The sequence below is a fragment of the Vanellus vanellus genome (assembly GCF_965231255.1).
Source record: "Vanellus vanellus genome assembly, chromosome: Z".
NCBI lineage: Eukaryota > Metazoa > Chordata > Aves > Charadriiformes > Charadriidae > Vanellus > Vanellus vanellus.
In genome coordinates, this window is record NC_138908.1 from 61,141,480 (window position 1) to 61,168,121 (window position 26,642).

The following is a 26,642-nucleotide window of genomic DNA, read 5'->3' on the forward strand; positions in this document are numbered from 1 at the left end:
GCCGCATCCTTGCCGTCCAATCAGCACATACGGCTAGGGGAGCGCGGCGCCCCATTGGCGGGCAGCCCATGGCGAGATGGCGTGTTCCCCGCTCCTGATCGAGCCGCGAGCCGTAAGGCGTTCGCCGGGCGGTTGCCCCGGCGACGCAGCGAGTGACGCGACACGGGCTGGGCGTGCCGGGCCCTCGCCATTGGCTGCGCGATCGGGCGATGGCGGCGGCTGGCGTGTCGTGCCCCGGGTGTCCTTGCTGGGAGAGGAGCGGCCGGCTCAGTCCGCGGCGCGGCGGGAAGGAGGCGGGTATCGCCTGCGTGCGGCGGTGCAGCGCCGGGGCGGTAAGCGGTGGGCCGGCGGGGCAGGGGAGGGCAGGAAGGTCTGCGTTTCGGTCAGGCGCGGTGCGGGCAGCCCCCGCCGCTTGCGATGCGGGTCCTCCGCGGCCGGGGGACGGGCTGCGGCTCCCCGGAGATCGGCCGGATAACGGCGGGGCGGGGGAAGGCGCCGTCGCCATCGCTGCCCCTGGGGAGCGGCTGCCGGCCCGCCCGCCTTACCCGCCGCCCCGTGTGGCGGGCGGGGGAGGTCAGAACCGTTGTCCCGGTGCTTCCTTGGCGCCGGAGGGTGGGTGGGCCGCGGCAGGCCGCCCGCCGCACCTGCCCGTCCGCAGCGCGACGCGGCCCCCGGGGCGCCGCCGTTGCGGCGGATTCGCCATTTCCGTCCGGCAACGCAGCCCCGTCCCCTCCCCTCCCTGCGGCTGCGGGGAGAAGCTCGTCCTTCCCCCGCCGCGCCGGGTCCCGGCGGGCTGCAGGGCTGCCCTGCCTCCCTCCCGCCCCGGCCTAGCGCAGGGGGCTGCGGTGAGGGGGCGGCGGTGGGGGGCGGGGCGGTGGGTCTGTCTGAAGCCGCCAGCCGCTTCCCCGCCGGTTCGGCGGGGACTGCGCCGTGTGCCCCGCCTTCCAGGTGAGCTCTGCGCTCCGCTGCGTTTGGCGCTCGGGGGTGCCTTCACGGCACTGTAGCTGTTGCTGAGTCAGGCAGCGAGGGACGGGGAATTTGTGCCGAAATACCGGCTGGTCAGGCGGGTTGAAATTCATTTATTTCTTTCTCAACAGCGCTCAATAGTGCGGAATCGGTGCGTGTGAAATCTTCGTATGTTCTAGAAATGTCAAGTGCACAGCAAAAAAAAAAAAAAAAAAAGTGTTTCAGGCAAGTTAAAGGAACCTGCAGGCTTTAAAGAAACCTTTTAGGGTAGGAGTTCCTGCCCCCCACGCAGTTCACGCCACGATCAGCAGTGAGGCATCCTGTATTTCATAGCAGCAGCTAATTATAAAGCTAATTATAAAACATTGTCTAATAGTAGATATTATGGATAATTATTTTCATAATCAAATTGATGTGTTTTTCCTTAGTTTATTTTTGTGGTGCTCTTTTACACTTACTAGTTTTGCTTAGAAATGTGAAAAATAATATCTGAAGAAAAGATTTTGAAATCTTTCTGGCTCTAATAATTTGTTAATTACATAAATAATAATTCCAACTGTCAGAATTTAGGAGTTGTAGTACTAGGTTTAGGACTGTATATAGTCATGTAGTAAGTACTAATTCTGATTTTACTGAAACAGTGTGGTATTCAAAAGTATTTGTATTTTCATAGGACATTGCTACACTTTTTCTATTTTTTGCTTTGTTTTCAAGATCTTTGGCACTAATATACCCCTCTGGTTATGTCTTATTTTAGTTTTCCTGATTAAAAGATACCTTCCATTCTGCTGAGGAAAAGTTATAATACCTATTTGGGACAGTTTTGTAAGAACATATATTTACAGAACAGTATGTAGATTATATTACACAGGGAAAAACAAAGGATAATGTAGACTTTAAAAGAAATGGGTTTCTTGTGTTTGGTTTGTTGTTTTTCTTTTTTTTTTTTTTTAAAGAAAAAAAGCTTTGTGTCAGGAAATGAAATAATTTGTGCATAAGGAAGACAGTCCTGTCAGTGATTTTCCCCAGCTGGTTCCATAAGCCATGAAAATCCTGCCACACCTTCACTGTAGAAGGATACAGAAAATTATATTGGTGCTGTTGATGCTCATATGACCGAGACTGGCACTGGTAGGAAACCAAGATGATTCTGGTATTTTCAGGAACACTAAACTGATACATTTGCCCTGCCTGTTATTTTCTCCATTGAATGACAGCTTCATTTTTGATGTCCAAGCAAAAGAAGTAATACTAGAAAGACTGTCTTCCCAGAAGCATGATGTATGGATTGTTACTTTTAAGGCAAAACAAAGGGATATTTTTCTATCCACTTTGAAGTGACAATATGTAGAGCCCACAGTCCTCTATGGAAATCTTTACGGTGCTAGGTTTGTACATGTAAATACTGAATTATAGATTATCTCTGTTAGCCAGGCTACTATTTGAGCATCTTTTGAACTTTACAATATAGTTAACATTCAGCACAGAGTTTTATAAGGTGTTGATTTTGTGCAATGAGAAAAGCAAAGTCCCAGTACAATGTATTTAAGAGAGAATTTTATGGCATTTTGTTTCATGCTAGATAACATAAGTAAACATCCTCGATGAACTTGTCTAAAGGTACAACACACAGCAAATAGACTAGGATGCAGTTTTTGTAACTGAAGGATGTAGAGAACATCTGTGTTCTCAGCTCCGTGAAAGAGAGGAGAGGTGTGAGTTTCCTGTCAAATGTTTGTTGTCATTTGAAAGCAAAGTGGATGATGAAATGCATCAGTAATGTGGTAACTGATTATGGGTACAAGAGAACCGTCACAGAATACTGTATGTGAGAAGGACTCATGCTTGAGATGAAGAAAGAACTGTTTTGAATGTTATTAACTTGAATTACTGAAATATATTGAGCAGAAGGTAGAGAAGAGACAGTCAGAGGAAAATGACATTGCAATTCCTGCTGTTGAAGCTCAACATTACCAACAATAGTTGGTTGGTAATTTACATAGTTAAAATAAAGTTAAATCGGTATTTTTGATAGGAAGAGTGAGTAGAAAGAAGTAACAGAATTTAGCGAGTGCTTACATAGGTGGGAAAAACAAGAAGTTGGAGTCAAAGTGGTGTCAAAATTGTGTGACAGGAAGATACTAAGAGATATTGTGAGAGTGGTGGAGACTTACTAGTAATACCTTGAAGAAACGGGAGATGTATATTAAAAAAAATAATTGAGAAGGCAGGAGGCGATCGTATTATATTTCAGAAGATTAGCAATAGATGTGTTTTTACATGGAAGGATGAAAGGTTTCCATGCTCGTCTGTTTCTTAAGTGGTTTGGTTTTGGTTTTTTCTGAGGGATGACTTGCAGAAATTCATAGAGTTCTATCTTTTTTCCCTGAATCTTGTGCTTGCTTATATGAAATACTCTTTTGTTGCAGATTCACTAAGGATAGACAAACAGTCTTGAAAATGTTGTCCAGACTCTTTCGAATGCATGGCCTTTTTGTAGCCTCTCATCCATGGGAAGTCATTGTGGGAACAGTGACTCTCACCATCTGTATGATGTCCATGAAGATGTTCACTGGGAATGATAAGATCTGTGGCTGGAATTATGAGTGCCCCAAACTTGAAGAAGTAAGGATTTAAATTAATGTTATAATACTTAGTGTTAATCAGTAGATCCAGGGGTTTCTATAGAATAAAATCAGGTTGTAATGTATTAGGAGTAAAGTAGGTATGTAGAAATTTCTTTAATATCCACAATGGGAAAAGAAGGCAATTAAAGCTGTATGCAAGCAGTGATGCACTACAGAAGGTTGTCGTTTAAATTGAACTTTCAGTTGCACAGTATCTGTTGAACAAGGATTTTATATTAATATATTCTTTGCATTTAAGACAGACTAGAAGTGGTACTTAATTTATTCTGAAACTTCATTTTTAGTGCAACTTCACAATGGAATTTTTTGTTATTGAAACTTAACAAGTTACTAAATGTAAAAGCTAACTAAATCTTTGTATTTCAAACAGGATGTTCTCAGCAGTGACATCATCATCCTGACAATCACACGCTGTATAGCAATCCTTTATATATACTTCCAGTTTCAGAACCTAAGGCAGCTTGGGTCAAAATACATTTTAGGTATGGTATCGGGATTTTGTATTTGCTGTATGCATTTTCATTGTGGGTTTTTTTCATATAAATAGGTAATAAGTATTAGAATTTTAATACTTAGGTACAGAATAGGGTTATTTTAATTCATTTTTGTATAGCAGAATAGATGTTCTGCATAGCTCAAAGTGCAATTTTTTTTAAAGAGTGATTGTGTAGGATTATATAAACATTGGAAACATAATACTTGAATTGTTTATTGTGTGAAACGGGTAAAAATATAGAGCTGTTTAAGCCAGTTTTCATTTTTGCTGCTAATGAATGAGAAGATTTATGGCTTTTATTTCTTAGAGTCTTACTTTAAATGAAGTACATATTTAGATTTAAATATCCGTATAAAAATAGCATCTACTTCAGTTTGTGTCTCAATTGCTGTTAATGCACTCTGAGATATAAGAATTGATTGCTTCAGGAGTGATCTAAAGGTATAGCTTTTCTTTTTTCCTTTTTTATCCCCCCCGCCCCCCCCCCCCCGCAATATATATAAACCAAAAATTTCCAATTCTTTTATTTTTTTTAAAGGTATTGCTGGCCTCTTCACAATCTTCTCAAGTTTTGTCTTTAGTACAGTGGTAATTCACTTCTTGGATAAAGAACTGACAGGTTTAAAGTAAGTAATGACTTGTTATTCTGGATTTCTTGCCTGATTTTTTTTTTTTTTTTCCTTTACAATAAACCTTGAATTTTAACATATGCCTCTTTTTTCAGTGAAGCTTTACCATTCTTCCTGCTTCTGATCGATCTGTCAAGAGCAAGTGCTTTAGCCAAATTTGCGCTCAGTTCCAACTCACAGGTCAGGGGCTTTGTGTTTTGGTTGGTTGAGGGGTTTTTATTGTTTTTTGTGTTTTTTTTTTTTTGTGGGGGTGTTGTTTATTTTTTCAATGGAGCTTTTGAATTTAATGTTCAAAGATTAACATTATCACATGGAGGGCAGTTGAACTGTCGAACTAGATGATCTTTAAGTCGTTTCCAACCCAAACCATTCTGTGATTCTGTGAATAATCCAGGTGGTGAGGCATACAGGTGAATACTGATTGGTGATGTATAAAAGGATCAGATTTTATACAGATTCTGTGTTCTCTTGTCTTCAAGCCAGATCAGTGTTCAAGTGAACAACAACTGTAAAATTAATGTGCATAATCGTGTGAGCTAAGTTAATTGTATGTATGAGTACTTTATAGATCAGAACTCTAAAGCAGCAATGCTTACAGCTCTGTTAAGGAGGCTAGAGTTCCTAGACCAAAGTCTTCCCTAGAACAGCTATGGATAGAAAAAAGTTAACTTTTCGGGCTTAGGAACAGTATATAGAGAGACATGTAATGTCATAATGCTGATACTGGAAGAAGCATTTTTCTAGACAAAATCTTAGCAGAACAGACATAGCATACATGTAGACAGAAATGTTCATGCTCTAATGCAATTAACATAGCGCAACAGGAAGGATCGACAGGACATCTTGTTTGTCATACATTGTAATGTTTGTTTTTTTTTTTCTCTAATATTCTAAGTTCTGAAATAAAAGTATATTTAGTGAAATTAATTTATATCTACAAAATACTGTACATGGTAATTGAGCATACTAACTGTGACAAAAACTTGTGTATTATATTTTAATACATTGTGTATTAGAGTACATTGCACATTCTATATATATGCAATATTATTATAGTGTGTTGTACATTATTTTATAATAATAGTGAGTACAGAACGCTTTATTAATTTTCAAGAAAGTATTTCACAAATAGGTTTTCCCTACAGCTTCTCTCCCCCTGCCCCCACGACCACCACACCAGGAAACCAGCAGCAGACCCTCTATAGAGTTTGCCGTGCCTGGCTTATGGAGGAAATCCCCTTTTCCCTGGAGGAAGATTTTAGTGTCTTTTTATGTCCTCTTTTCTGTCAGCTGAATCTAGACAGTTAAATAATAAAACTAAAAAGATAATAAAAGTTAGAGTACAGATTTGTGGTTGCAAGAACTTTTGAAATGCCATGACATAAGCGGCTTCTACACTTTAACACATAAAATAGAAGTCCTCTTCTGAACGTACTTTCATTAAAGTCTGTGCCCTTCAGTGTTGCAGCAGCTTAGAATACTGGTGAGCCAAAGGTAGAGAAATTAATCAAAATCAAATAATCTTGTGTAAATAAAGACTGTCCAAGTATAATAACTTACAGGAAATAAAGCAATCAAAGAATGTATTCTCTCATAATAGTTCATTTTCAATGTATGTTTTATAAGGCCTTATCAGCATAATATTATGCAGTTTACTAATCATGTACTAACATGTTACATGTACTACCTTAATTTGATTTTTGTCTTTATATTAATGTACAGAAATTTTTATTTTTAGGATGAAGTAAGAGAAAATATTTCACGTGGAATGGCAATTTTAGGTCCTACGTTTACACTGGATGCACTTGTGGAGTGTCTTGTGATTGGTGTTGGTACTATGTCAGGTGAGCGATATAGTCTAAAGGGTTTAAATCTTTCCAGTTAAAAAAGACTATTGGAAAGACATTGGGATATTAAGAATTTTAAATAATAGGTGTTACCTATGGGAGTGGAGTGACTTTATTTATTTAACTATTTATTTACCTTCCTAATTAGCCTATATTACTAGTTCCCTGCAGATGGAAATAATATGTGCATATTGAAGAGAAGTTTGAAATAGAGATAACAGCTTTCCTTGAACATGGTGCAGTAGGAATGGACTTGTGTGCAGCTGCTTTTATAAAATTAAGACCTTTTATCATTCCCATCATTCCTGTTAACATCTTACAGTAGCTGCTAAATTTTTCTCTTGGGCGTTCTTAAAAATTAGTTACACTTGCAATACATGCATACCTATTTCATATTCTTGCAAAAAATGAGTATTTCTAAAGATTCCTCCAGGAAAACAACCACTCTTTTACTGTTTTTTTTTCTCCACTCTATCTTTTGATCTTCATCAGTACTGTGTGCAATAGCAGTTGTCTTTCCTTAAAAAGAGAACAGTTAAATATAATAAGCAAAGGACTTTCACATGTAAAGAACTAATTTCTTTTATAATAAATCCAAGTTCCATAGTTAGGATTAAAATGGGGTTTTGTTTGTATGTTTGGTTTTGTCTGTTTTTATATGTGGGGGTTTTTTTAAACTATCTTGCATAGCGGAAAGGCATCTTTCAAAGTACTTGCTTTTCAAATTGTTTTGGACCTTTTCAAGGGGATGTGTATTAATAAGTTGTTTTCCTGTTTATGTCTAGGAAAAAAACACCTCATTTTGGTGTAGCATTTAGTTGATTTTTTTTTTTTTTAAATTACTTATGCTGGTAGCTCTTTCATCTTTTGGGGGCTCTGTAATGGATGTGTGATGTGGCTAACTGACTTTTTCTGGATACCAGGATGCAAAAGAGTAGGTTTATTGTAGGTTTATTGTTTCTTATTGCCTGAACACTTAACTGGCTAACTCTCAGAAGGGATTTCAATACATAATGTCAGCTAACTGTTATGTGCTTAGATAAGTGAGGAGTTTCAAGTTTTCAGTGTGAAGCTTTAAAATCTTGAACTGTAATTTTTTGTATTTATTTAGAATTATACTTTAAAAGTTTTCTGTAAATACCATACCATAAATATGTACTGTGCTTAGAATAAGCTAGTACACAATGACTAGGGCTTAACATGCTTTTTTTTTTTTTTCATTAATCTAGACGGTTCCTTCTATAATCTGCAGTGTTAGTTTAATGGTTTCCTTCTTACTTCTGCAACACTTCAAGTATATAGAAAACCCATTGCATATTCAAATGTAAAAAAAATTACTCTTTTTTTTATGTAGGTGTACGACAACTTGAAATTATGTGCTGCTTTGGCTGTATGTCTGTTCTTGCCAACTACTTTGTCTTCATGACCTTCTTTCCAGCTTGTGTGTCCTTGGTATTAGAGGTAAGACCAACTTCCAGACAACATCGAGCTTAGTATTCAGACCCTGTGCTTCTTGTAGGCTATACATTTCTTCACAGGGTTAATATGCCGGTATGTAATGCCACTGTAAATGAATCACACTCCATAGTAGGAGTTCTGACCTAAAGCAGAGTAAACAAATTATATTGTAAATTCTTGGGGGTCCAGGGTTTTTCACTGTTTAAAGTCTATCCTAGGCTAAACAGTAGCTTGTAGGATAACTCGTTGTTGGTCATTTCTTAATGATCAAATAAAAGTACAATGTTGAAGCTTGCTTGTTGGTTCTAATGCGTACTAAACAGGACCTATTTTTAAACTTTGTTATTTTTGCAGCTTTCGAGAGAGAGTCGTGAAGGGCGCCCTATATGGCAGCTTAGCCATTTTGCTCGCGTTCTGGAAGAAGAAGAAAATAAACCAAATCCTGTAACACAGAGGGTCAAAATGATTATGGTTTGTGGCTCTTTTTCACCTGTAGTTGTGCAATTAGTTAGGTGTCCTGGTGCAACGAATAAAGCTTTTGTTTTAGAATCATAGAATAGTTTGGGTTGGAAGGGACATTTAAAGGTCATCTAGTCCAATGCCCCTGCAATGAGCAGGGACATCTACTAGATGAAGGTTCTCAGAGCCCCATCCTGCCTTACCATGAATGTTTTCAGGGATGGGGCATCTACCACCCCTCTGGGCAACCTGTGCCAGTGTTTCACCACCCTCATTGTAAAAATTTCTTCCTTGTATCTAGTCTGAGTCTACCCTATTTTAGTTTAAAGCCATTACTTCTTGTTGCTACAGGCCCTAGTAAAAGTCTGTCCCCATCTTTCTTATAACCCCCCTTTAAGTATTTAAGTATTTAAAGGCTGCTATAAGGTCTTCCTGGAGCCTTCTCTTCTCCAGGCTGAACAACCCCAAGCCTGTCTTTGTAGGAGAGGTGCTCCAGCCCTCTGATCATCTTGGTGGCCCTCCTCTGGACTTGCTCCAACAGGTCCATGTCCTTCTTATGTTGGGGACTCCAGAGCTGGATGCAGAACTCCGGATGGGGTCTAACCAGCACGGAGTAGAGAGGCAGAATCACCTCCTTTGACCTGCTGGCCACTCTTCTTTTGATGCAGCCCAGAATGTGGTTGGATTTCCTATAGACTTGTGTTCTGCATCCCATTAGTTTAGTTTACCATAGTAATTTCTAGTAACGTTCCCGTAGACACACCTGAAGCATTCCTGCATATGCCATTCTTGTGCCAAACACTCAGGGCTTTTTCATGTGTACCGATTCTCTCCCTCTTACCCCTATGGCACCCCCATCTTGCTTTGCTTATTACTTGAGCAAGAAGAAGGATATGGGGGGACAGGTTTCAAAGCTATGACTGTTAAAATAGGCCAAAAAGAGCGCTGGTGAGATATGTGGAAAATCAGCCTTTAGCTTTAGGCTTCTGAGGCTTGGGGGGGGGGGAAATCAAACAAACAAAAAAATGTTTAATCTTAGTAGGTTAGATACCTAGTTACAGTTGAAAAATTAATACTTATTTTGTTGTTTTGATACAGTCGCTGGGTTTGGTTCTTGTTCATGCCCACAGTCGTTGGATAGCGGAACCAGCTACTCAGAACAGTACTGCAGAAAATTCAGTGGGATTGGATGAGAATGCACCGAAGAGAATTGAACCTAACGTTTCATTATGGCAGTTCTACCTTTCTCGGTAGGCAACTTCACAGAAGTGTGTTTCCTTGGTTAGGGTGTATTCTCCAGTGCTATGGTCCTAGGGTACAACACTTGTAAACTTGCAGATCTGACCACTGTAGGATTTCTTGGAATCAGAGATGACATTTCATAAAAAAATACTTCAATATTATGGCGTTTGTCCAATCTCCTTGAAGTAATCAATAACATGATCCAGAGCCAGCTGTCCTGTATACATCAAAACACTACCTTTTTCGACTAGTAGGGACACCTTTCAGAGCACACTGGAAAATAAATTTTGTGACTGCACTAGAGTAATTATTTATGCAGAGCTTCTCACCATTCACACGTAAGTGCAAAAGCCATGTCACTATTGCTTTTCCTTCAGCTCAACTGAAGTTAGCAGCACCTGTGGTTCTATGTTACTTCTGAAAACTCAGAACTGTCTGTTTTAGGGGTTTTTCCTCCCCTCTTGGCAGTTCAGCTTGCATCATAGTAATCATTTTGGTAGAGGATGATAATTGAAACTTTATAGTTGGGAGATGGATGTTAAATCAATTTGATGTAGCTGTCTGACTACTTTACAGTCATTTCTCTTACTGGGACTGCTTTTTAGCTAAGATTTAGTAAATATTTAATTTCATCTGAAAATTCTTACGTTGTTAGTAATACAAAGAATGATTTCTCTACCCGAACCTAGCATACTTGAATGTCCTGGTAGGAAATGTCTTTTGACTGGAATTTCTATAACTGTATAAATTATGATGAAACTATGATCCTTTCTAAAGCAAAGGGATGTCAGGATGGTGTTATAAACAACAAATTATATATACTGTGTATTTACTTTTTGATTTGTCTGTTTTAGAATGGCCAGTATGGATATTGAACAAGTAATCACTCTTGGATTAGCCCTTCTCCTTGCTGTCAAATATATTTTCTTTGAGCAAGCAGAAACTGAATCCACACTCTCACTGAAGAATCCCATAACATCTCCAGTGATGGTCCAGAAAAAGGTCCCTGAGAATTGTTGCAGGAAGCAATCTGAGTTTCTGAAAAACAATCAGAAATCTAACACAGTAGAAGAAGCTTTAGTTCCCAGAGATGGAAACGGTAATTTTTCACATTTTAAATTTTGACGCTATTCCTGAATATTGGGAACAAATCATGAGGTCTATGTTAGCATGCTGTATTTGGAATCAAAACTTATAAATTTTGTAAATCAAAGTTAATTTTATTGTCTTTTGCAGCTGAAGTCATAAAACCCGTATTAGCAGAGTCATCAACCAAGGCTACATTTGTAGTTGGCAACTGTAACCCTGTGGAAACTTCTTCATTTCCTAATGGAAAAGACGAAGAAATTGAGTTACCTAAAGAACCACGTTCTATTGAGGAATGTGTTCGTATACTTGGAAATGCAGAGGTATGGAAAAATAACTTTTTTTTTTTCTTTAACCTCTACTGCAACATCCAATTTAAGAATTCTTACAGTTAATTTTCTGGCTTTTAAATGATCCTATTGATTGTAATGCCATTCTTCAGAAAATTATGTGGCTTTAATAACTTGGTTGGGGGGGTCATGACTAAAACAAAGCCCTTTCATGAATTGCTTCTCCTCCAGTCAGTCGGGGTGAGGAGGGAGCGGGGAAGCAGCTTCATCATTCATGACACTGAAGTCATTGAAGCTTCATCACGTACGTGTATAAGTGGGTGTCTCAGTAAAAAGTTTTTGATCATATCCTGGCCTACTATAAAACCTGACATTGGCAGTTGGTTTGTTTAGATATACTCTGATTAAGTTAAGTAAAGTTGTTACCCTTTTTCATTTGGGAACATTTAAAAAGATTCTTACCAACAGAATCTATACTTTCTGTCCTCACCCTTTACATTTCCAGAAAGGAGCAAAATTCCTTACTGATGCTGAGGTTATAAGCCTAGTTAATGCTAAGCATATTCCTGCATACAAACTGGAAACCCTGATGGAAACTCAGGAGCGAGGTGTGTCCATTCGCAGGCAGATGTTATCTAAGAAACTCCCTGAACCTTCATCTTTGCAATATCTTCCTTATAGGAATTATAATTATTCTTTGGTAAGTACAAGGCAGACGAACAAAACTCACTGGAAAACCACTTTCCAAGTACATGCTCAAAGTGATATATATGAATTAATAATAAGCTTGGTCAAAAGTGATGTAGAAGAAAAAAAAAGGCAAACATAAGGCACTACTTTTTATTGTTCTTGATGTTTTTAAACCCACGAGGTGGGTAAGTTTTGTAGCTTACCCAAAAAATATTTCCTACCAAAGTACGCATCTGCTTTATCTCAGAAATGCAGAATTCTACTAATACTGAATGACTACTACTGAATGACTTGAACCTTGAGTTCAAGTTAAAATGGAAGTTTATTTAAAATTCATTTAACAGTATTACCTTTTTTTTTAATAGTGTTTAAGACTTACTAGTATTCAATACATTTGCCAAATACTAAGCTTGAACCGTATTAGCTGTTGATAGCTGTTAGCTGTTAACTTTCTGAGGTGGGAATTGGTTGCTTTATGGGAGGTTTGTGGGGTTTTTGCTAAGATACCTTGTTGTAGTCACGGCATAGTATGTATCATGCTGTACCATACCACTGTAGCATAACTGTAATGATACCTTTTGCATTATTTTTATAAGGTTATGGGAGCTTGCTGTGAAAACGTGATTGGATATATGCCTATTCCTGTAGGCGTAGCAGGGCCACTGTTTTTGGATAACAAAGAGTTTCAGGTGCCAATGGCAACAACAGAAGGATGTCTTGTAGCAAGCACAAACAGAGGATGTAGAGCAATATGTGTAAGTATTGTTTGATTAGCTTGAAAAACTTTCTATATTATAAAACATATTTGGGGTGATAAGGCATGTTTTTGACTTCCTAAAAACTAAAATTCAGTTTTCACGATCTTACTTTTTTTCCCTTCTGCTTTGATTTTCAGCTTGGTGGAGGAGCAAGTAGCCGCATTCTGGCAGATGGGATGACTCGAGGACCTGTTGTAAGGCTGCCCACTGCCTGCCAGGCTGCAGAAGTGAAAGTTTGGCTTGAAAGCCCTGAAGGCTTTAAAACAATGAAGGAAGCTTTTGACAGCACAAGTAGGTTAGTACAATGGCTATTCCAGTCTTATTTTGTGATATAAGACCCTGTGGATGGTAAAAAGCTCCTAGTTGTGGTGTGGGTTTTTTTTTTGGCATACCGCAATACAGGTAATTACATACCCATTTTGGCTATCCCATGTAGTGTGAATATAAGAGGACAAAAGTCACTTTGGCTATGTACCAAGGCTAGTACTAAACATTTTCCAATGAGAAGTAATAAACAACTGTATCTTAATAACAAATACATTCGCATTGCATAATACTTAATACATTATTTATTTTGTCTAAACATTTTAAAAGAAACATAAATGGGTATTTGAATTTTTAGTAGCTACTATGCAAAAAGTAATTAAAAGTTTGGAATCTAGCCTTTGAGATGATATTACTGTTGTTAATAATTAATTTGTGAGGTTCCAGAGAACACCCAATAAACTAATGCTAGAACTGAAATGCTAGAAAATGTAGAACAGTATTAATAAGAAGTCTATTTCAAGCCCCAGAGTATTTTCTAAGACTTATGATTACCTGCTTTCTTTAGGAAAATTCAGAGAGATATTTCCTGATCAATTTTGTTTTTTACCAATCTTATAAATGTCAGCCAAGGACATATGGGCATTTTGGCCAGAATCAACTCATGCTGCTATTTAAATGCAGTATTTCCTAGTTTTTGTTTGACTTGTGGAGGTTGCACTGTTGTTGAAGATAGCATGGATTTTGCCTTGCTGTAAAACTGACATAGGAATTTCTAATGGCCTCATTATTGGTTCATACCTGTTAGTCAGATGTTTTAAGGAATTTATGTTAGCACTTCAGGATATTTTATTTCATGAATTCCAGGGATGGAAAACATAAAAAGGCAGTGAATACTTTTATAGTGAACATTTTTAAAGTATTTACTCAAGAGAACTAATGTGCATGGTAGCTGGAGGTTTTTTCCCTGTACTGAGGGAGGAGGAACACAGTGTAGCTAACAGCGCTATCTGCAATGATTTGCTGTCCTTTTTCTACTTAAAACTATATTAAACTTTTCCCTTGAGGATTGTAAGTAATAGTTAAATTTTCTTGCAGGTTTGCTCGCCTACAAAAACTTCTCATCTGTTTGGCTGGTCGTAACCTTTATATCCGTTTTCAGTCTGGAACAGGGGATGCAATGGGAATGAATATGATTTCAAAAGTAAGGACCAGTCCCCTTAAGTCTCCTTAATAAATGTGTATTTCTTTTAAAAATAAATAAATTATAGCCTACCAATCTGTGACTCCCTGGCATGTGAAGACAAAAAGATAAGACATAGTGCTGTTTGCAGTGCTGTTAAATAAGTGTTTGACCTTGTCAAATGTAAACAAGAATAGGATGAAAACAATGAAAGAAAAAAGTAACTTTGTATTATTTTTTTTTTATTTGAAGAAGGTATTTTTGATAATATGGAAGTTAAGCTTGTTGCTCTGTTGGTTTGGGCCAAAGATTTTTATCCAGCAGTAATGAACCTGTTACTGCGTTTATCACTTCTTGTAATTAAAAGATTAGGAATCTGGTGAATGACAGCGGAAGGGTGTTTTCTAGTTTTGTTTGTTTTTTTTTTTTTTTTATGCAAACACGTGGAAGAACCTGAGACATGACCAACAGATTGGGAGGATGCCTTGTGCTGTTTGAGATTAATACTGATTGACTATTCTATATAAAATTTCTGTCTATCAGAACCATTACCTAAATGGGTCTGGTCATAGAAGGGTACTAAATATAGTAGACCTTTTGTCTGATGCCCTAGTATAGAGAAACTCTTTCCGCTACATCCAAAATAAATGAGTTTCATGCCTGTAGTGTTTGACATGCCAATTGACCTAGAGTGTATCCAGATAATCCATGTGTACTGGGAAGAACCAATTATTCTCTATATAATTCCCAATGTGGGAAGATAGTGATAATTGGGCTTCTTCCTGGTTCAGGTTTCTTCCTGAAATTATGTTCTTTTCTTCAGCTGTAACCGATGATCTGACTAGACTTAATCTAATCTTGCTGTTCCGCTGTCCTTGAGTAGCTTGTTATGCAACCATAACACACTAGCCTTTTATCTGTTTCTGTTCTAACAGGGTACTGAAAAAGCACTGGCAAGGTTGAATGAAGAGTTTCCTGATCTCCAGGTTATAGCTATTAGTGGTAACTATTGTACAGACAAAAAACCTGCTGCTGTAAACTGGATAGAAGGAAGAGGGAAGTCTGTTGTCTGCGAAGCAGTCATTCCAGCCAAGGTTGTTAAAGAAGTAAGTGCTCCGGTTTACTTGTTTATAAAAATGCATACATTTTACAAAACTGACACCTGTCTTACATCACAAATACTAAGTGTAAGTTGTTTTTCTGGTAAGGGTAATTCCTACATATATTTTCCAATACTGCTGGTAGAATAAGCCATTTTTCCTGACACAGCAGATATTTTTTTCCTTTCACTATCTCTTCTGACACAATGTACATATATTTAATGATGCATATCTAGTTGAAGGATTTTCACTTCTTACCTTTGAAAAATTATGCCACAGCTTGACAGATTTTTACACATGGCGTTTTGTCTGGCATTAAACTCGGTCATTTAGATAATTTCACTCATTTGTTGTCTCTCACAGAAACCTGGTGTTCTCTTCAAAGTTTATATGCCTCCTCCTACAATGAAAACAGATAATTGGGTGCCTCACTTAATTCCAAAGCTGCATTAGCATCTTGCGTGATGAAAAGTAACCTTTATAACCAGTGCCAGTCCTGGCAAACTTACCCTGCATTGTAAGAGCTATCTTAGATTCTCTTCCATCTGAGCCCACAAGACTGGCTGTGTGTCAGACCAAATACATTGCCTGCTACCTGGTCATCAGCACTGGCCATGAGAGACAATACCCAGGGAGAAGTTTACTACACCATACTCAGCATAGTCTTCCATCAACTTGTTTAAGGTTTTCTGAATTGGTGCTTTTGTATTTGATGGATTTATTTGTTTGTTTGTTTTCCCCCAGTAATTTGTCCTGTCTCTTTTGTGAAACTATGTAAACTTTTAGCACTAGTATTGCAGGCAGAATTCCACGATGGAGCTACACCTTGTGTGAGAACTACCTCCTTCTTGGTTTTGATTCCATTTGATGATGCCCTAGTTTTGTACTGGAAGAGATACTTAAAACTTTTATCTTCACTCTACTGCTCAAGATTTTATAGCTCTAACACAGCCCTTCCATCTTCCCAGCTATTTTCATTTTCAGACTAAAAAGTACTAGTTTCTTTATGAGGAATGAGTAAAAAGTCTATTCTGGCATGTCCTTGAACATCCTTATCTTGAGATCTTTTTCAGTTCTAAAACTCTGGGTACAGAGTTGGACACAGTATTGGAGGCTGGATTTATACATAGATAAATTGAGGTCTTTTGGATTTGCTTCCTAGTAGTTTCCTAATTTTCAGATTGTTTGCATTTTTACGGCTGCTTTAGTGGCAGTAAACCCCAAGGTTTCATTCCAGAGTAGTAATGGGGAGCCAGTCCTTTGGTAATGGACATGTATAGTTTTTAGGTAAATTTGGGCTGGTTTTCCCAAACCACATACATCACTACATTTGCTTATATTGAACTCTTAATACATAAAGCTTAAAATTTTTGTCAGTGTTGTAGGCTTTGTGCAGATCTCTGTCATCAGTTGCTACTCCTGCTACACTGGAATGTCTTAAATTATGCTCGCAGCACTATTTCTTTTTGTTCTCTTTGATCACTTTTATACTGAATTCAGTGTAAATTTCTTATCTGAAGGTTTCAAAATAGTATAATATAGATGTGCCACTTAATTTGATATTACTGTGCACGTTGTTTATTTACCAACGTAGCACAATGGTTTGTGCTTGAACTTTTCTGTTTAGCTCTGTATTTTTATGCAGAGCAAAACTGGGGAGGGTATAATGTCTGGAGCAACTTGGGAGGAAGGTTGCTATCATGTCAAGATGAATTAATGGGATATTTCTAAGTTGATTTTGTTTGTTTCATTCTGAAGATAAATGACAATGGAGAAGATAGCTGGTGACCTTTTCTTAAAGGCCTGTGCAAGTCCAAACCTTTTGTATTGACATTTCTGTTGTTACTTGGACAATGCAGCCTGCATTTGAAAGGGCTTCTTTTGGACAAAAATAGAAGTAGGTATCTAGGACAATGATCGAGTCAAATTCTATATGGAAGCAAATAAGGAACAAGGGCTTATTAACCATAAATAGAGTATTCCTACTCCTGCCTAAGGAATGGCGTAGTAAGTGTATCACTTTGTCTAGGTACTGAAGACAACTACAGAAGATATAGTTGAAGTCAACATAAACAAAAATTTGGTTGGTTCTGCGATGGCTGGTAGCATAGGTGGCTACAATGCACATGCTGCCAACATTGTGACGGCTATCTACATTGCCTGTGGTCAGGTAGGTTTGTTTTACAGTAATTCAGGTTTTTCTTTAGTTCAGTAATTCTTAACCAAACACTTAGCTGAGTGTTTAGTTTTTGTTTGTTTTCTCCTTCCTGATCTGAAGGATGCTGCGCAGAACGTGGGCAGTTCTAATTGCATCACTCTGATGGAGCGAACTGGTTCCACCAATGAAGACCTGTACATCAGCTGCACAATGCCTTCTATAGAAATAGGAACTGTTGGCGGAGGCACCAACTTGCTCCCACAGCAGGCCTGTTTGCAGGTATAAATCAGAAAGTTTAAAGCAACTTAGCTTCTTAAAGCTTGCTTTCATGTTGTGTATAGTGTGTCCGAATGTGGGAATGACACCTCTTGAGACTTGGTGGATTTGACATGAAAATTTTAGAATTATCTAATTAATTGTTTTCAAGTATCTAGTTTCTAAAGCTTAAGATGTTTGATATTAGAGACTTACAGCTAGTTGATTGGATATAATTTATAAAGACTTACTTTGAACACTAAATTTCACATAAATTTACTTAGATTTCATAGCACAATATTGCATGTCTTTCTGTCCAGATGTTAGGGGTTCAAGGTGCAAGTCAAGACAACCCTGGTGAAAATGCCCGTCAGCTTGCTAAAATTGTTTGTGCTACAGTGATGGCAGGGGAATTATCACTAATGGCAGCTCTTGCAGCTGGGCATCTAGTCAAAAGCCACATGATACACAACAGGTAAGAAATGGAAAAATGCTTGTCTTTCTCTGCTGTTTTGCCTTTCTTCCAAGTACATGAGATTCAATAATAATTGCATGACTAATTGTAACATATAATAGCAGTGTAACATTTTAACTATCTAATATTGTTATCTTAATGTTTTTATTAGGTCAAAAATAAACCTACAAGATCTTCAAGGAACCTGTACTAAGAAGGCTGCTTGAATACTAAAACGGCTTTGAAATGAAGAATTGTTCTAGCACCTGACCAGGTGCATGGGGGGAGGGAGGGGAGGGGATAAAAATCTGTGAAGTTTAGAACGAAAATCACCTTCAAATCAATGATGTCTGTGTAAGATAAACTGAGAGATCAATGGACTTATGTGAGACTACTTACGCCTTTGACCTTCTTCAGTGGTTAGAGAAGTCCTGTCAGATGTCTTAAAAGTGGCTTTGGAATTCTTACTCTTACACATAATTTTCTAAAGGGTCAGTCTTATGTTTTCACAGGTTGAGATGATTTTGACTAGTAAGCTCCTGGTAACTACCAAGCTGAAAAGTGATGTAATGTACTTTGTACATTTAAGAAGGAGAAAAAAAAAAAAAGTTGGTTTAATCTTTGCTTGAATGCACTGTTCTTGCCATGTTTATTTTCTGGTTAGACGAGCATGTTTTTTTAAAGTGATGGCAAGCCTAATCACTTGCCATGAACTCCCAGTTTTAATTCTGTTCATGTGTAAAACTTAGGTCTTAGGCTATAAGACAGTTTTATTGAATCATACTAGTTTTGTAGAAACCTGTCTACTGTATAGTACTTAATTTGCTGCTGCTTCACCTAAGCAGCAATCAATGTTCTAACTCCACAATTTAGGTCATTCCTTTACAGAAAACTTGTGACCTATAAAATTCTGAACTGTTAAATAGAACCTGTACTGAAGTAGGGAAAAACAGTGTCTTCAACTGTTTTGTTCTTTTGTTGAGCCAAAAAAATAGATTTTGAAACTGGTAACTCCAGTTACCAGGTTAGTAATTTAAGCAAATGCAGGTTCTCAAACTTATTTTGATGGGAGTGCATTCAAACAACAGGAGTCAAGAACAGATGTTTACACTTCTTTTAAAAGATGTCTTTTAAGGTACAGTGTGTTTTTTATATTCCTAATTATTATTTTATTTTTTTAAAGTGTTTGACACTTACTCCCCAGGATAGGTGTGTATCCACTGCTTAAGCTGAGATAAAATGAAGCCAGAAAATCACACTGTTCTTTAACACTAGGGTTTTTTATGTTTTATTTCCATTTAAACTTTCTTTTTGAGGGGGGAGTATTTATTTTAAGAAGAACTCTTATCCTTTTTTCAATGAAAAGTACTACTTAAGGGAATTCAGTGAAATGACATGTTATTGCTAGAAGCAGTTTTTGTATTAAAATACTGTACTTGGACCAGTGAAGCAGTCTCAGGTGTTCTTAATGTAATACAGAAAACCCAGGTGCATTCTGGTTTGATTCACCTTTGGCAATATTGCTCAATGCATTGCCCTGCCTAGTTAATCACAGGAGGAAAATTGTTAATATCCTTGATGTTGGTTTTTTTTGTTGTTGTTGTTTGGTTTGGGTTTTTTTGTTTTGGTTTGTTTTTTTGGGGGGGAGAGGGAGTCAGTGGATTGGACTGGGTTTCTTACAGGAATGCAGCAGCATTCTTAAAGGGGTGACTAGCAGAGGTGCTCTTCTAATGTGCAAATTTGATATAAATCATGATGGGTTGTTTTGTAGCACATCACACATTAATATTGTAATGAGCTCATAAAGCTAATGTGCAAGCATGAAGACATATTACATGCTAGATATGTTATGATAGCATGTAAATACCATGAATGTTTATCTTCCTGCAGTATTGTTGCTAATAGCTACCATTTTATTTAAGGAAAGGTGGAACTACTTTGTTTCTATGTTCATTTGGTGATCTTATTTAAAGTAACACTGTTCTGGCAATAAATGGTGGTTCAGTGTTCATTTTGGTGGATTTAACTGACATTCTGTCTTGCAGAATTAACATTTTGTATGAATACTAAATTGTGTACATTTTGGTACAGAACTACTTTTTAAGTTTCAGTAAAACAATGGAAAACATATTGGCTTAATTGTGATATTTGAAGCTTACTTCATGACTTAGTGACATACCTTATTAGACAACAATACAATAAGAGGGTTAAGGAAAATATGACTGGCACACAGTACTAAACACAGTGGGGCTGTGACAGTGGGACTTCTCAACCTGGTTTGCAGAAGCCTGTAGTCATTCTGCTCAAATCTGAATTACGCAGTGTCCAAGTGGGAGAGCTAATTCACCACAGCATTCGCAATGCCTTCTGCTTTGGGCATTCCTCCTGTCTTCCAGAAGACTGTTGATTATAGTTGTGGCAGTTTCTCACATGTCCACCAAAAGCAGTGTTTCAAAGGTGCTTTTTAATCTGTTAAATTGCTACTCAATTTTAAAAACTGCTTTCAACAGGAAAATGTAATTTTATCAAAATACCAGGTTAAGCTAGAAAAGAACCCATCAGTACCACATCAAGAACTATTTGAAATTCTTATCAGAGCTTTTAATAACCATAGTGCATGTTAACAGTAAAGTGGTTAAGCTACAGAGCCTGGAAACCTATCAAAAATTTCTGCCACCGCCCCTCTTTTCCTCACCTGTAGTCCAACTCCCATGTCCATCAGTCTACAATTCGACATACACAGCAGTCTGCATTCTTTTTCAGTGTCCTCAGATCTACAGGTTTTATAAGAGAAGCAGAGGTTACCATTTCATATGTGTTAGAATGTTCAGGGAACTGAAGGGCTCTCATTTTTGCTGCACACACACTGAAAATTTTGTGTAGCAAGATTGCTTCAGTACAAGACACAGTCTTGACTGGTTTGAGGCCTTGGCAAAACCAAGCCAGCTGTCTATAATCAAGTTTCTAAAGCTGCTGCAACTTAACTTCTCTACTACTACAATTGATACAGTTTTCCAAATATTTTAAAACCCGAGAAAAAATAAAAATAGTAAAAATAGTCTTTTCTTCTGTGTCCTGAATTTACTTTACCCCTGCTACACACCAGTCCCCTCCCTGCTGTCTGACATAAAAGTTGCAGAGCTGTGAGGCTTGGAAGTTCTGCAGCTGTCTCTAATTACATGATTGTTGTCCACTTTGATTTCTCTCAGCCAGAGTAAGACGTTATCAGTGACGTTGCCGTACCTAATCTTCCTGACAGGAGGAGCAGCTTCTGCTCACAGAATGTGGGGATACAAACCACACTCTTGCTGAACGTAGCTGTGATACTGGAAGTCTGTAGTGGATGCTCCTGTGGTGATGGGACACGATGTGCCAGCAAGGGCCCCTGCACAGGCGCTGCTGAGCAGGCACAGTGCTTCCCAGAAGAGAGCACAGCTGAGAGCCCACTTGCTTTCTCATTGGAGCATTCAAGTATATCTGGGCTCCTGGTGTGTCTACACAGAGCACTGCTCATAAGGTGAATACAGCTCTGAGAAAAGCTGCGGGAGATGGTCCATCCTCCCAGACCTTTCAGCTGCCTTTTGGGGTGGAGCAAGAGCTCTTTACTGCTCAGAGTGCTTTTAAGATACATCATCATCTCCACCTCTTTTGGCACATAGCTTACCGTTTTTGAGGTTGTGTCCTCCTACCTCTCTCCCTTTGACTTTCATTAGGGGAGGTTTGCCCTGCATAGTGACACCTGCTGAAAGAAGGAGATGATGGTTTGGGCTTCAGGCGGTGTCCTTGTTACAGCAACAGGCTCTCTGATGCACAGATCCTCTCTGGCCTCGGGGGAAGCTTGTATTCCTGGCAGAGGCATCTTGCCTCGAATGGAAGGCAATTACAGTGCTGTGCATCCATTGACACTCCCAACACTGACAATTCTGTACCTTGTCTTTGTGCCTGGAGACCACCGCTGGCCCCAGGCTCACCTTGGCATACTAGCCTCTGGGAGGAGGCCTGCTTCTGAAGCTGACCTTACCTTTACAGCACTCTAGGTCTTATGTAGTCTATTACACAATGCAAAATTACCTAGTGTCCCATCTTTACCACTGGTTTATGTTTAGTTTGCTTCTTAATCTACCTAGGGGGACACCAGGGGCTTTAGCCCTGGCTTTCATTGTTTTTTCCCCAATTACAGAACCCAGCAGCATTCCCACTAAGACTCAGGCCATTCAGATAAACATGGTGGGTTGACCCAGCTGCTTGCTCACCCCACCCTAGCAGGATGGGGTAGAGAATCAGAAGGGTAAAGTGAGAAAACTCGTGGATTGAGATAAAGACTGTTTATTAGGGAAAGTGAAGCTCCACATGCAAAGCAAAATAAGGAATTTATTCACTACTTCCCCGCAGCCAGCAGGGCCTCAGTACACTAACTGTTACCTGGGAAGACAAATGCTGTAGCCACAAATGTCCCCTCTTTCTCATTCTTTCCCTGAGCTTTTAGTGCTGGACACAACGCCATATATTGTGGTCATATCCCTGCGGTCAGTTGGGGTCACCTGTCCTGGCTGTGTCCCCTCCCAATGTGGGGGGCGCAGGGGAGAGAGAAGCACAAAAAGAAAACCCTGAGGCTGGCAAACCCTTCTCAGCAATAGCCAAAACACTGGTGTGTCATCAAGTCACAAATCCAAAACATAGCCCTGCACAGGCTGGTATGAAGACAATTAATTCCATCCCAGCCAGAGCCTATACAAACCAGAAAATCTAAATCTTGGCACCAATATCTGCTGAGATCCACAACAGCCGCATAAAGACCAGCTCTGAGAATCTCAGAATGGTTTGCATTGGAAGGGACCTTTAAATACCTTCTAGTCCAACCTCCCTGCCATGGGCAAGGACATCTTTCATTAGATCAGGTTGCTCAAAGCCCCATCTAACCTGATCTTGAACATTTCCAGTCATGGGGCATCCATGTCATCTCTGGGCAACCTGTTCCAGTGCCTCGCCACCGCCATCATAAAGAACTTCTTCCTTACCTACTTTATTCTTCTGGAGAATAATTGCACAAGGTCAGTCCATTTTTATAAGGTAGAACACCAGGATGAAATAACCATGCCATAAAAATTATGCCAATGACCAGTGTCTCCTCGGACTACTGGGTGAAAGACCAGACTTTGGCAAGTCTATCATCAAGCTCAGAGCAAGATTAGTCACATAGGTCTGTATCTTCTAGCTCTCCACCTGGTACCCCAACGGGGTTTGCCAAATTGCTTCCCACTTCCCCTGTAATGAAACACTCATCTCGAAGAACAAATGGAAGGCAATCCTACAGTACATCTGCCATAGGTGGCATCATCATCAATCCACAATCTCAGACAAGTGGTATTCCAAGGAGGCAGCTGCAGTGTAAACTTGCCCTGAAAACCTTACTTCACCCACCCTCAAAACAAGTGGGCAATGTTGCTACCTTCTTTTGCCCAGCACTGGTTGCTTGATCAGTGTTTTGCCCGTAGCCCACACCCAATCAAGCCTCCTTTGTACACTGTGCATGGGTATAACTATGCTGCCATGGATAAAACCTTTTTAAAAAAGGTACTTGAAACAAGCCAAGTACTAGTGTAACAGTACATACAGCAGTCCAGCTCATTCCCCTTCTGAGAGCTGGCACAGGTCCGTGTGAACTGGCCCAGTTTAATGACATTAAAAGAGGTAAAATTAGCTCAACTTTTGGGAATATTGGCTCTAAAAGAGTGCTTCATACTGGAAAAAATGGGCAGGTCTATCAGGCACACAGAGAGACACTAGTGTTGGCAGACTTCCTGGCTAAACAGAATTGCACTTTTTCAGGAATAATCTTTGCTTTCCCAAGTGAAAATTGTTTCTGGCTAAGTCTAAAGAGTTGGACTCTCACTAAAGAAATGTTCTCACAGCAGCTTCTTTTAATATTTAACAAAGCACCCTAAACTGGTTATTTAAAATCCATGGGACACAGTTACATAGCATAGAAAACTACACACAACTTTAGTTTTTGCTTTGGTAATATGAGTTTAGGAATGAGGCCAAGTCTGGAAGCCACCAGGCTGGCCCAGTCATCAAACTCTCTCATTTGAAAAATGTTCCTGCTTTGCGAGGTAGAGAGGAATAAATCATAATGGGTATTATACTAAGGGTGAAAGCAAGTCATCAGTTACCTGATGTGTGCTGTCTTCTCTCTCTGTCTTTATGCTGTAAGCCCATGTAGTCCCTTTATTTAAGACAGTCCCTCAGCTATTGACAAATCATTGGTTGTGGTGAAATGGCTAAGAACAACCCAGCATCCTTAAGTTATCTGCTAAGACAGAAAATCACTTAATGAGTAATCCGAGCATGGAAATTCTGTCAACAACTTTTAAAAACGCAAATATGCAAGGAACTCCTTATATAAATTGCCTATTGTATAACTGAATGGAGTAATTAATTTCAACAAGTTCACACACAGATTTGTGGGGTGGAAGGCTTTTTGCTCTTAATTCACCACCAGTGAATGGAGAGTGCTGTACATTTAGTCTGAAAGCAATTTTGATTGACCAAGGTGACAAAATGGGGATTCAGACCCAAACTCTGTGAGATGAGAGTTAAAAATAGCACCAAGTTTTAGTAACAAGGAAGCAAAAAACTCTGCATCCAGTTTATCTCTAACTGAGCCTCCCTCCAGTTTGTGCTATTTCAATGTGTGACCAGGGCTGGATTGCACATTTCACCAGATGTTTCCCTGCAGGAGCTCTGCAGGGAGGGCTCTGCTCTGTGCACTTGAAATACTGTGATACAGAGCTGAGATAAAGGCCTGGCCTTGCACGGGCATCTCGTTTCTGACATAGCCAGGTATTTAAGAAGGGGTTTAAAGGGAGTTGAACAGAACTTAGGTAGGTGGCTGGGAATAATGTGTTTACCCTCCGTTTCTATCTCTGTTTCTCTCCACCTCCTCCATCTGTCTGACCAACTGTCTTTTGTATCATCTGCTGCATTTTATCTTCAACAACTGCAGAAAAAGGTTCTTTTTAAGATACCTTTAAGGTATGGAGGTGCACTATAGGGCCTCCAAGCCCAAGGTGACAAGCAGCTCAGCAGCTGCAGAAGTTGTGTTGTCTCTGTCTTTATGACTGGTCAAGGGATTTGGAGATGCTTTGTGTGTGTGAGGAAGCCACTTTTGCTTACCTATTTTGTACAGTCCTACAAGGGGGCTGCCCAGTTTGGGGTAACGTTTTTTTTCTGCATTGCACTATTGCATAGCTCCTCAGGCTACAGGGCAGAACTACCTCAAGTAGCTGCAACTGGGAAATGAAAAAAAAAAATTGCATTTCAAAACAGAAAAGTAGACATCTTAGGGTTTTTTAGGCCTTTGCAGTAACGTTACCTTGGTGAGGCAGAAGACATAATCTGTATCACCGCAGAAAGAAGTGAACCTCAGAAACTATCCCTTGCAAAACACTAAAGTGCATTTTTGACTCATTTTTACTTTTTTTAGCTATCTTTCTCTCTATATATCCTTTCATTCTAACTGTGTTATGACCACATTAACTAAAGCTGATCTGTATATGAGAGAAAGCCTTTTATTTTTGCTCTTAGAAGCAAACTTAGAAGTTTTTAAACCATTACCCAAATGTTTTGTTGACTGTTTTCTTCCTTTATTTCGACACAGGCCTTTTACCCGCAACCAGGGAAGTATGTCCACACATACACACTGCGGCAGTTCAGCAACAGTCAGGTCCCTCCTGGATCGCTCCGTGCCCCTGCAGCCACCCCAGTTCAGCCCCGCGGCTGTGCCCCAAGCTAGCTCTGATGTACCAGGGCTGAAACTATTACTGCCCCGGAAGAGTACGCTTACGCCATTTGTTATTTGCAGGTGTTTGGCCTTGTGCTAATATTTACGTAGTTTGCTTGGAGGAGGCAGGGGGACTCCACCACGGTGCATAGACACTGATAAAAGGAAAGACAGTTTACTTTCCGTGCAGCATGGCGGCTTGTTATAAAAACAGCTAGGAAAAAAAATCAAATTTATAACTCTACGTTTGGGATCTGCTGGAATTAATTTAACTGATACACACTGCGCATTTCTGCTACTTTTTCAAAACGGAGGCTTTTCTGCCTAGCAAGAAGGGCACAACTCGTGCGGTGTCCGGATGAGACACCCGACAGGCGGGATCTCTGCCTTCCCAAACCCGGGTATCGCTCCCATGCCACCCCCCGGCAACAACTCGGTCACCCCCGTCGCCGCAGGTGCCCCAACATCAGCCCGACCCCTCCTGGCGCCCCGACCCCTCGGCTGCTGGGCCTTCTCCTACCGCAGCCCACCGACACGGGGCAAACCGGGACACTTCTGGCCAAGATTTTCCTCAAAATTTTACGCGCTCACCTTTCACTGCGCGGGAAGCCGGAGGGGGGGAAGCACTGCGCTGCGGGTACAGATAAAGGCGGGGGGGGGAGGGGGGGGAGGGGGCTGCTCCTGCTGCCCCGGCCTCTGCCCACAGCTCCGCCGCTGCCGGCCGCCGGCGCTGAGGTGAGGCATCCCCAAGGTCCGGACAGGGCGGAGCCCCGCCGGGAGGGCCGCTCGCCGCCGCCCCCCGCCCCCCCGCCTCCGCGCCTCAGCGCGCCGGGCCCCAGATGCACCGCCAGGCCGCCAGGCGGCGCTGCCGCACGC

General features: G+C 40.0%; 1 protein-coding gene across 1 annotated transcript; it reads left to right on the plus strand.

Moving 5' to 3' along the window:
* Nucleotides 1–256: 256 nt before the first annotated feature.
* HMGCR (3-hydroxy-3-methylglutaryl-CoA reductase) lies at nucleotides 257–18,236 on the plus strand. The gene is made up of 20 exons (XM_082498086.1): nucleotides 257–332; nucleotides 3,396–3,591; nucleotides 3,985–4,096; nucleotides 4,649–4,736; nucleotides 4,835–4,919; nucleotides 6,478–6,583; nucleotides 7,941–8,047; nucleotides 8,399–8,515; nucleotides 9,602–9,753; nucleotides 10,600–10,844; nucleotides 10,982–11,154; nucleotides 11,627–11,821; nucleotides 12,408–12,566; nucleotides 12,707–12,864; nucleotides 13,932–14,037; nucleotides 14,952–15,122; nucleotides 17,146–17,286; nucleotides 17,395–17,553; nucleotides 17,850–18,004; nucleotides 18,156–18,236. Exons 2-20 carry the CDS (start codon nucleotides 3,427–3,429, stop codon nucleotides 18,208–18,210), a joined length of 2,649 nt encoding a protein of 882 aa, XP_082354212.1. The 5' UTR covers nucleotides 257–332; nucleotides 3,396–3,426; the 3' UTR covers nucleotides 18,211–18,236.
* The last annotated feature ends 8,406 nt before the right edge of the window (nucleotides 18,237–26,642 follow it).

Excerpts from the sequence above, each read along its gene's own strand:
- HMGCR (XM_082498086.1), top strand. The coding sequence starts at position 3,427 with ATGTTGTCCAGACTCTTTCGAATGCATGGCCTTTTTGTAGCCTCTCAT. Across the intron at positions 3,592-3,984 it reads AGTGCCCCAAACTTGAAGAA|GATGTTCTCAGCAGTGACAT; the intron begins GTAAGGATTTAA and ends TATTTCAAACAG. Across the intron at positions 12,567-12,706 it reads GAGGATGTAGAGCAATATGT|CTTGGTGGAGGAGCAAGTAG; the intron begins GTAAGTATTGTT and ends TTTGATTTTCAG.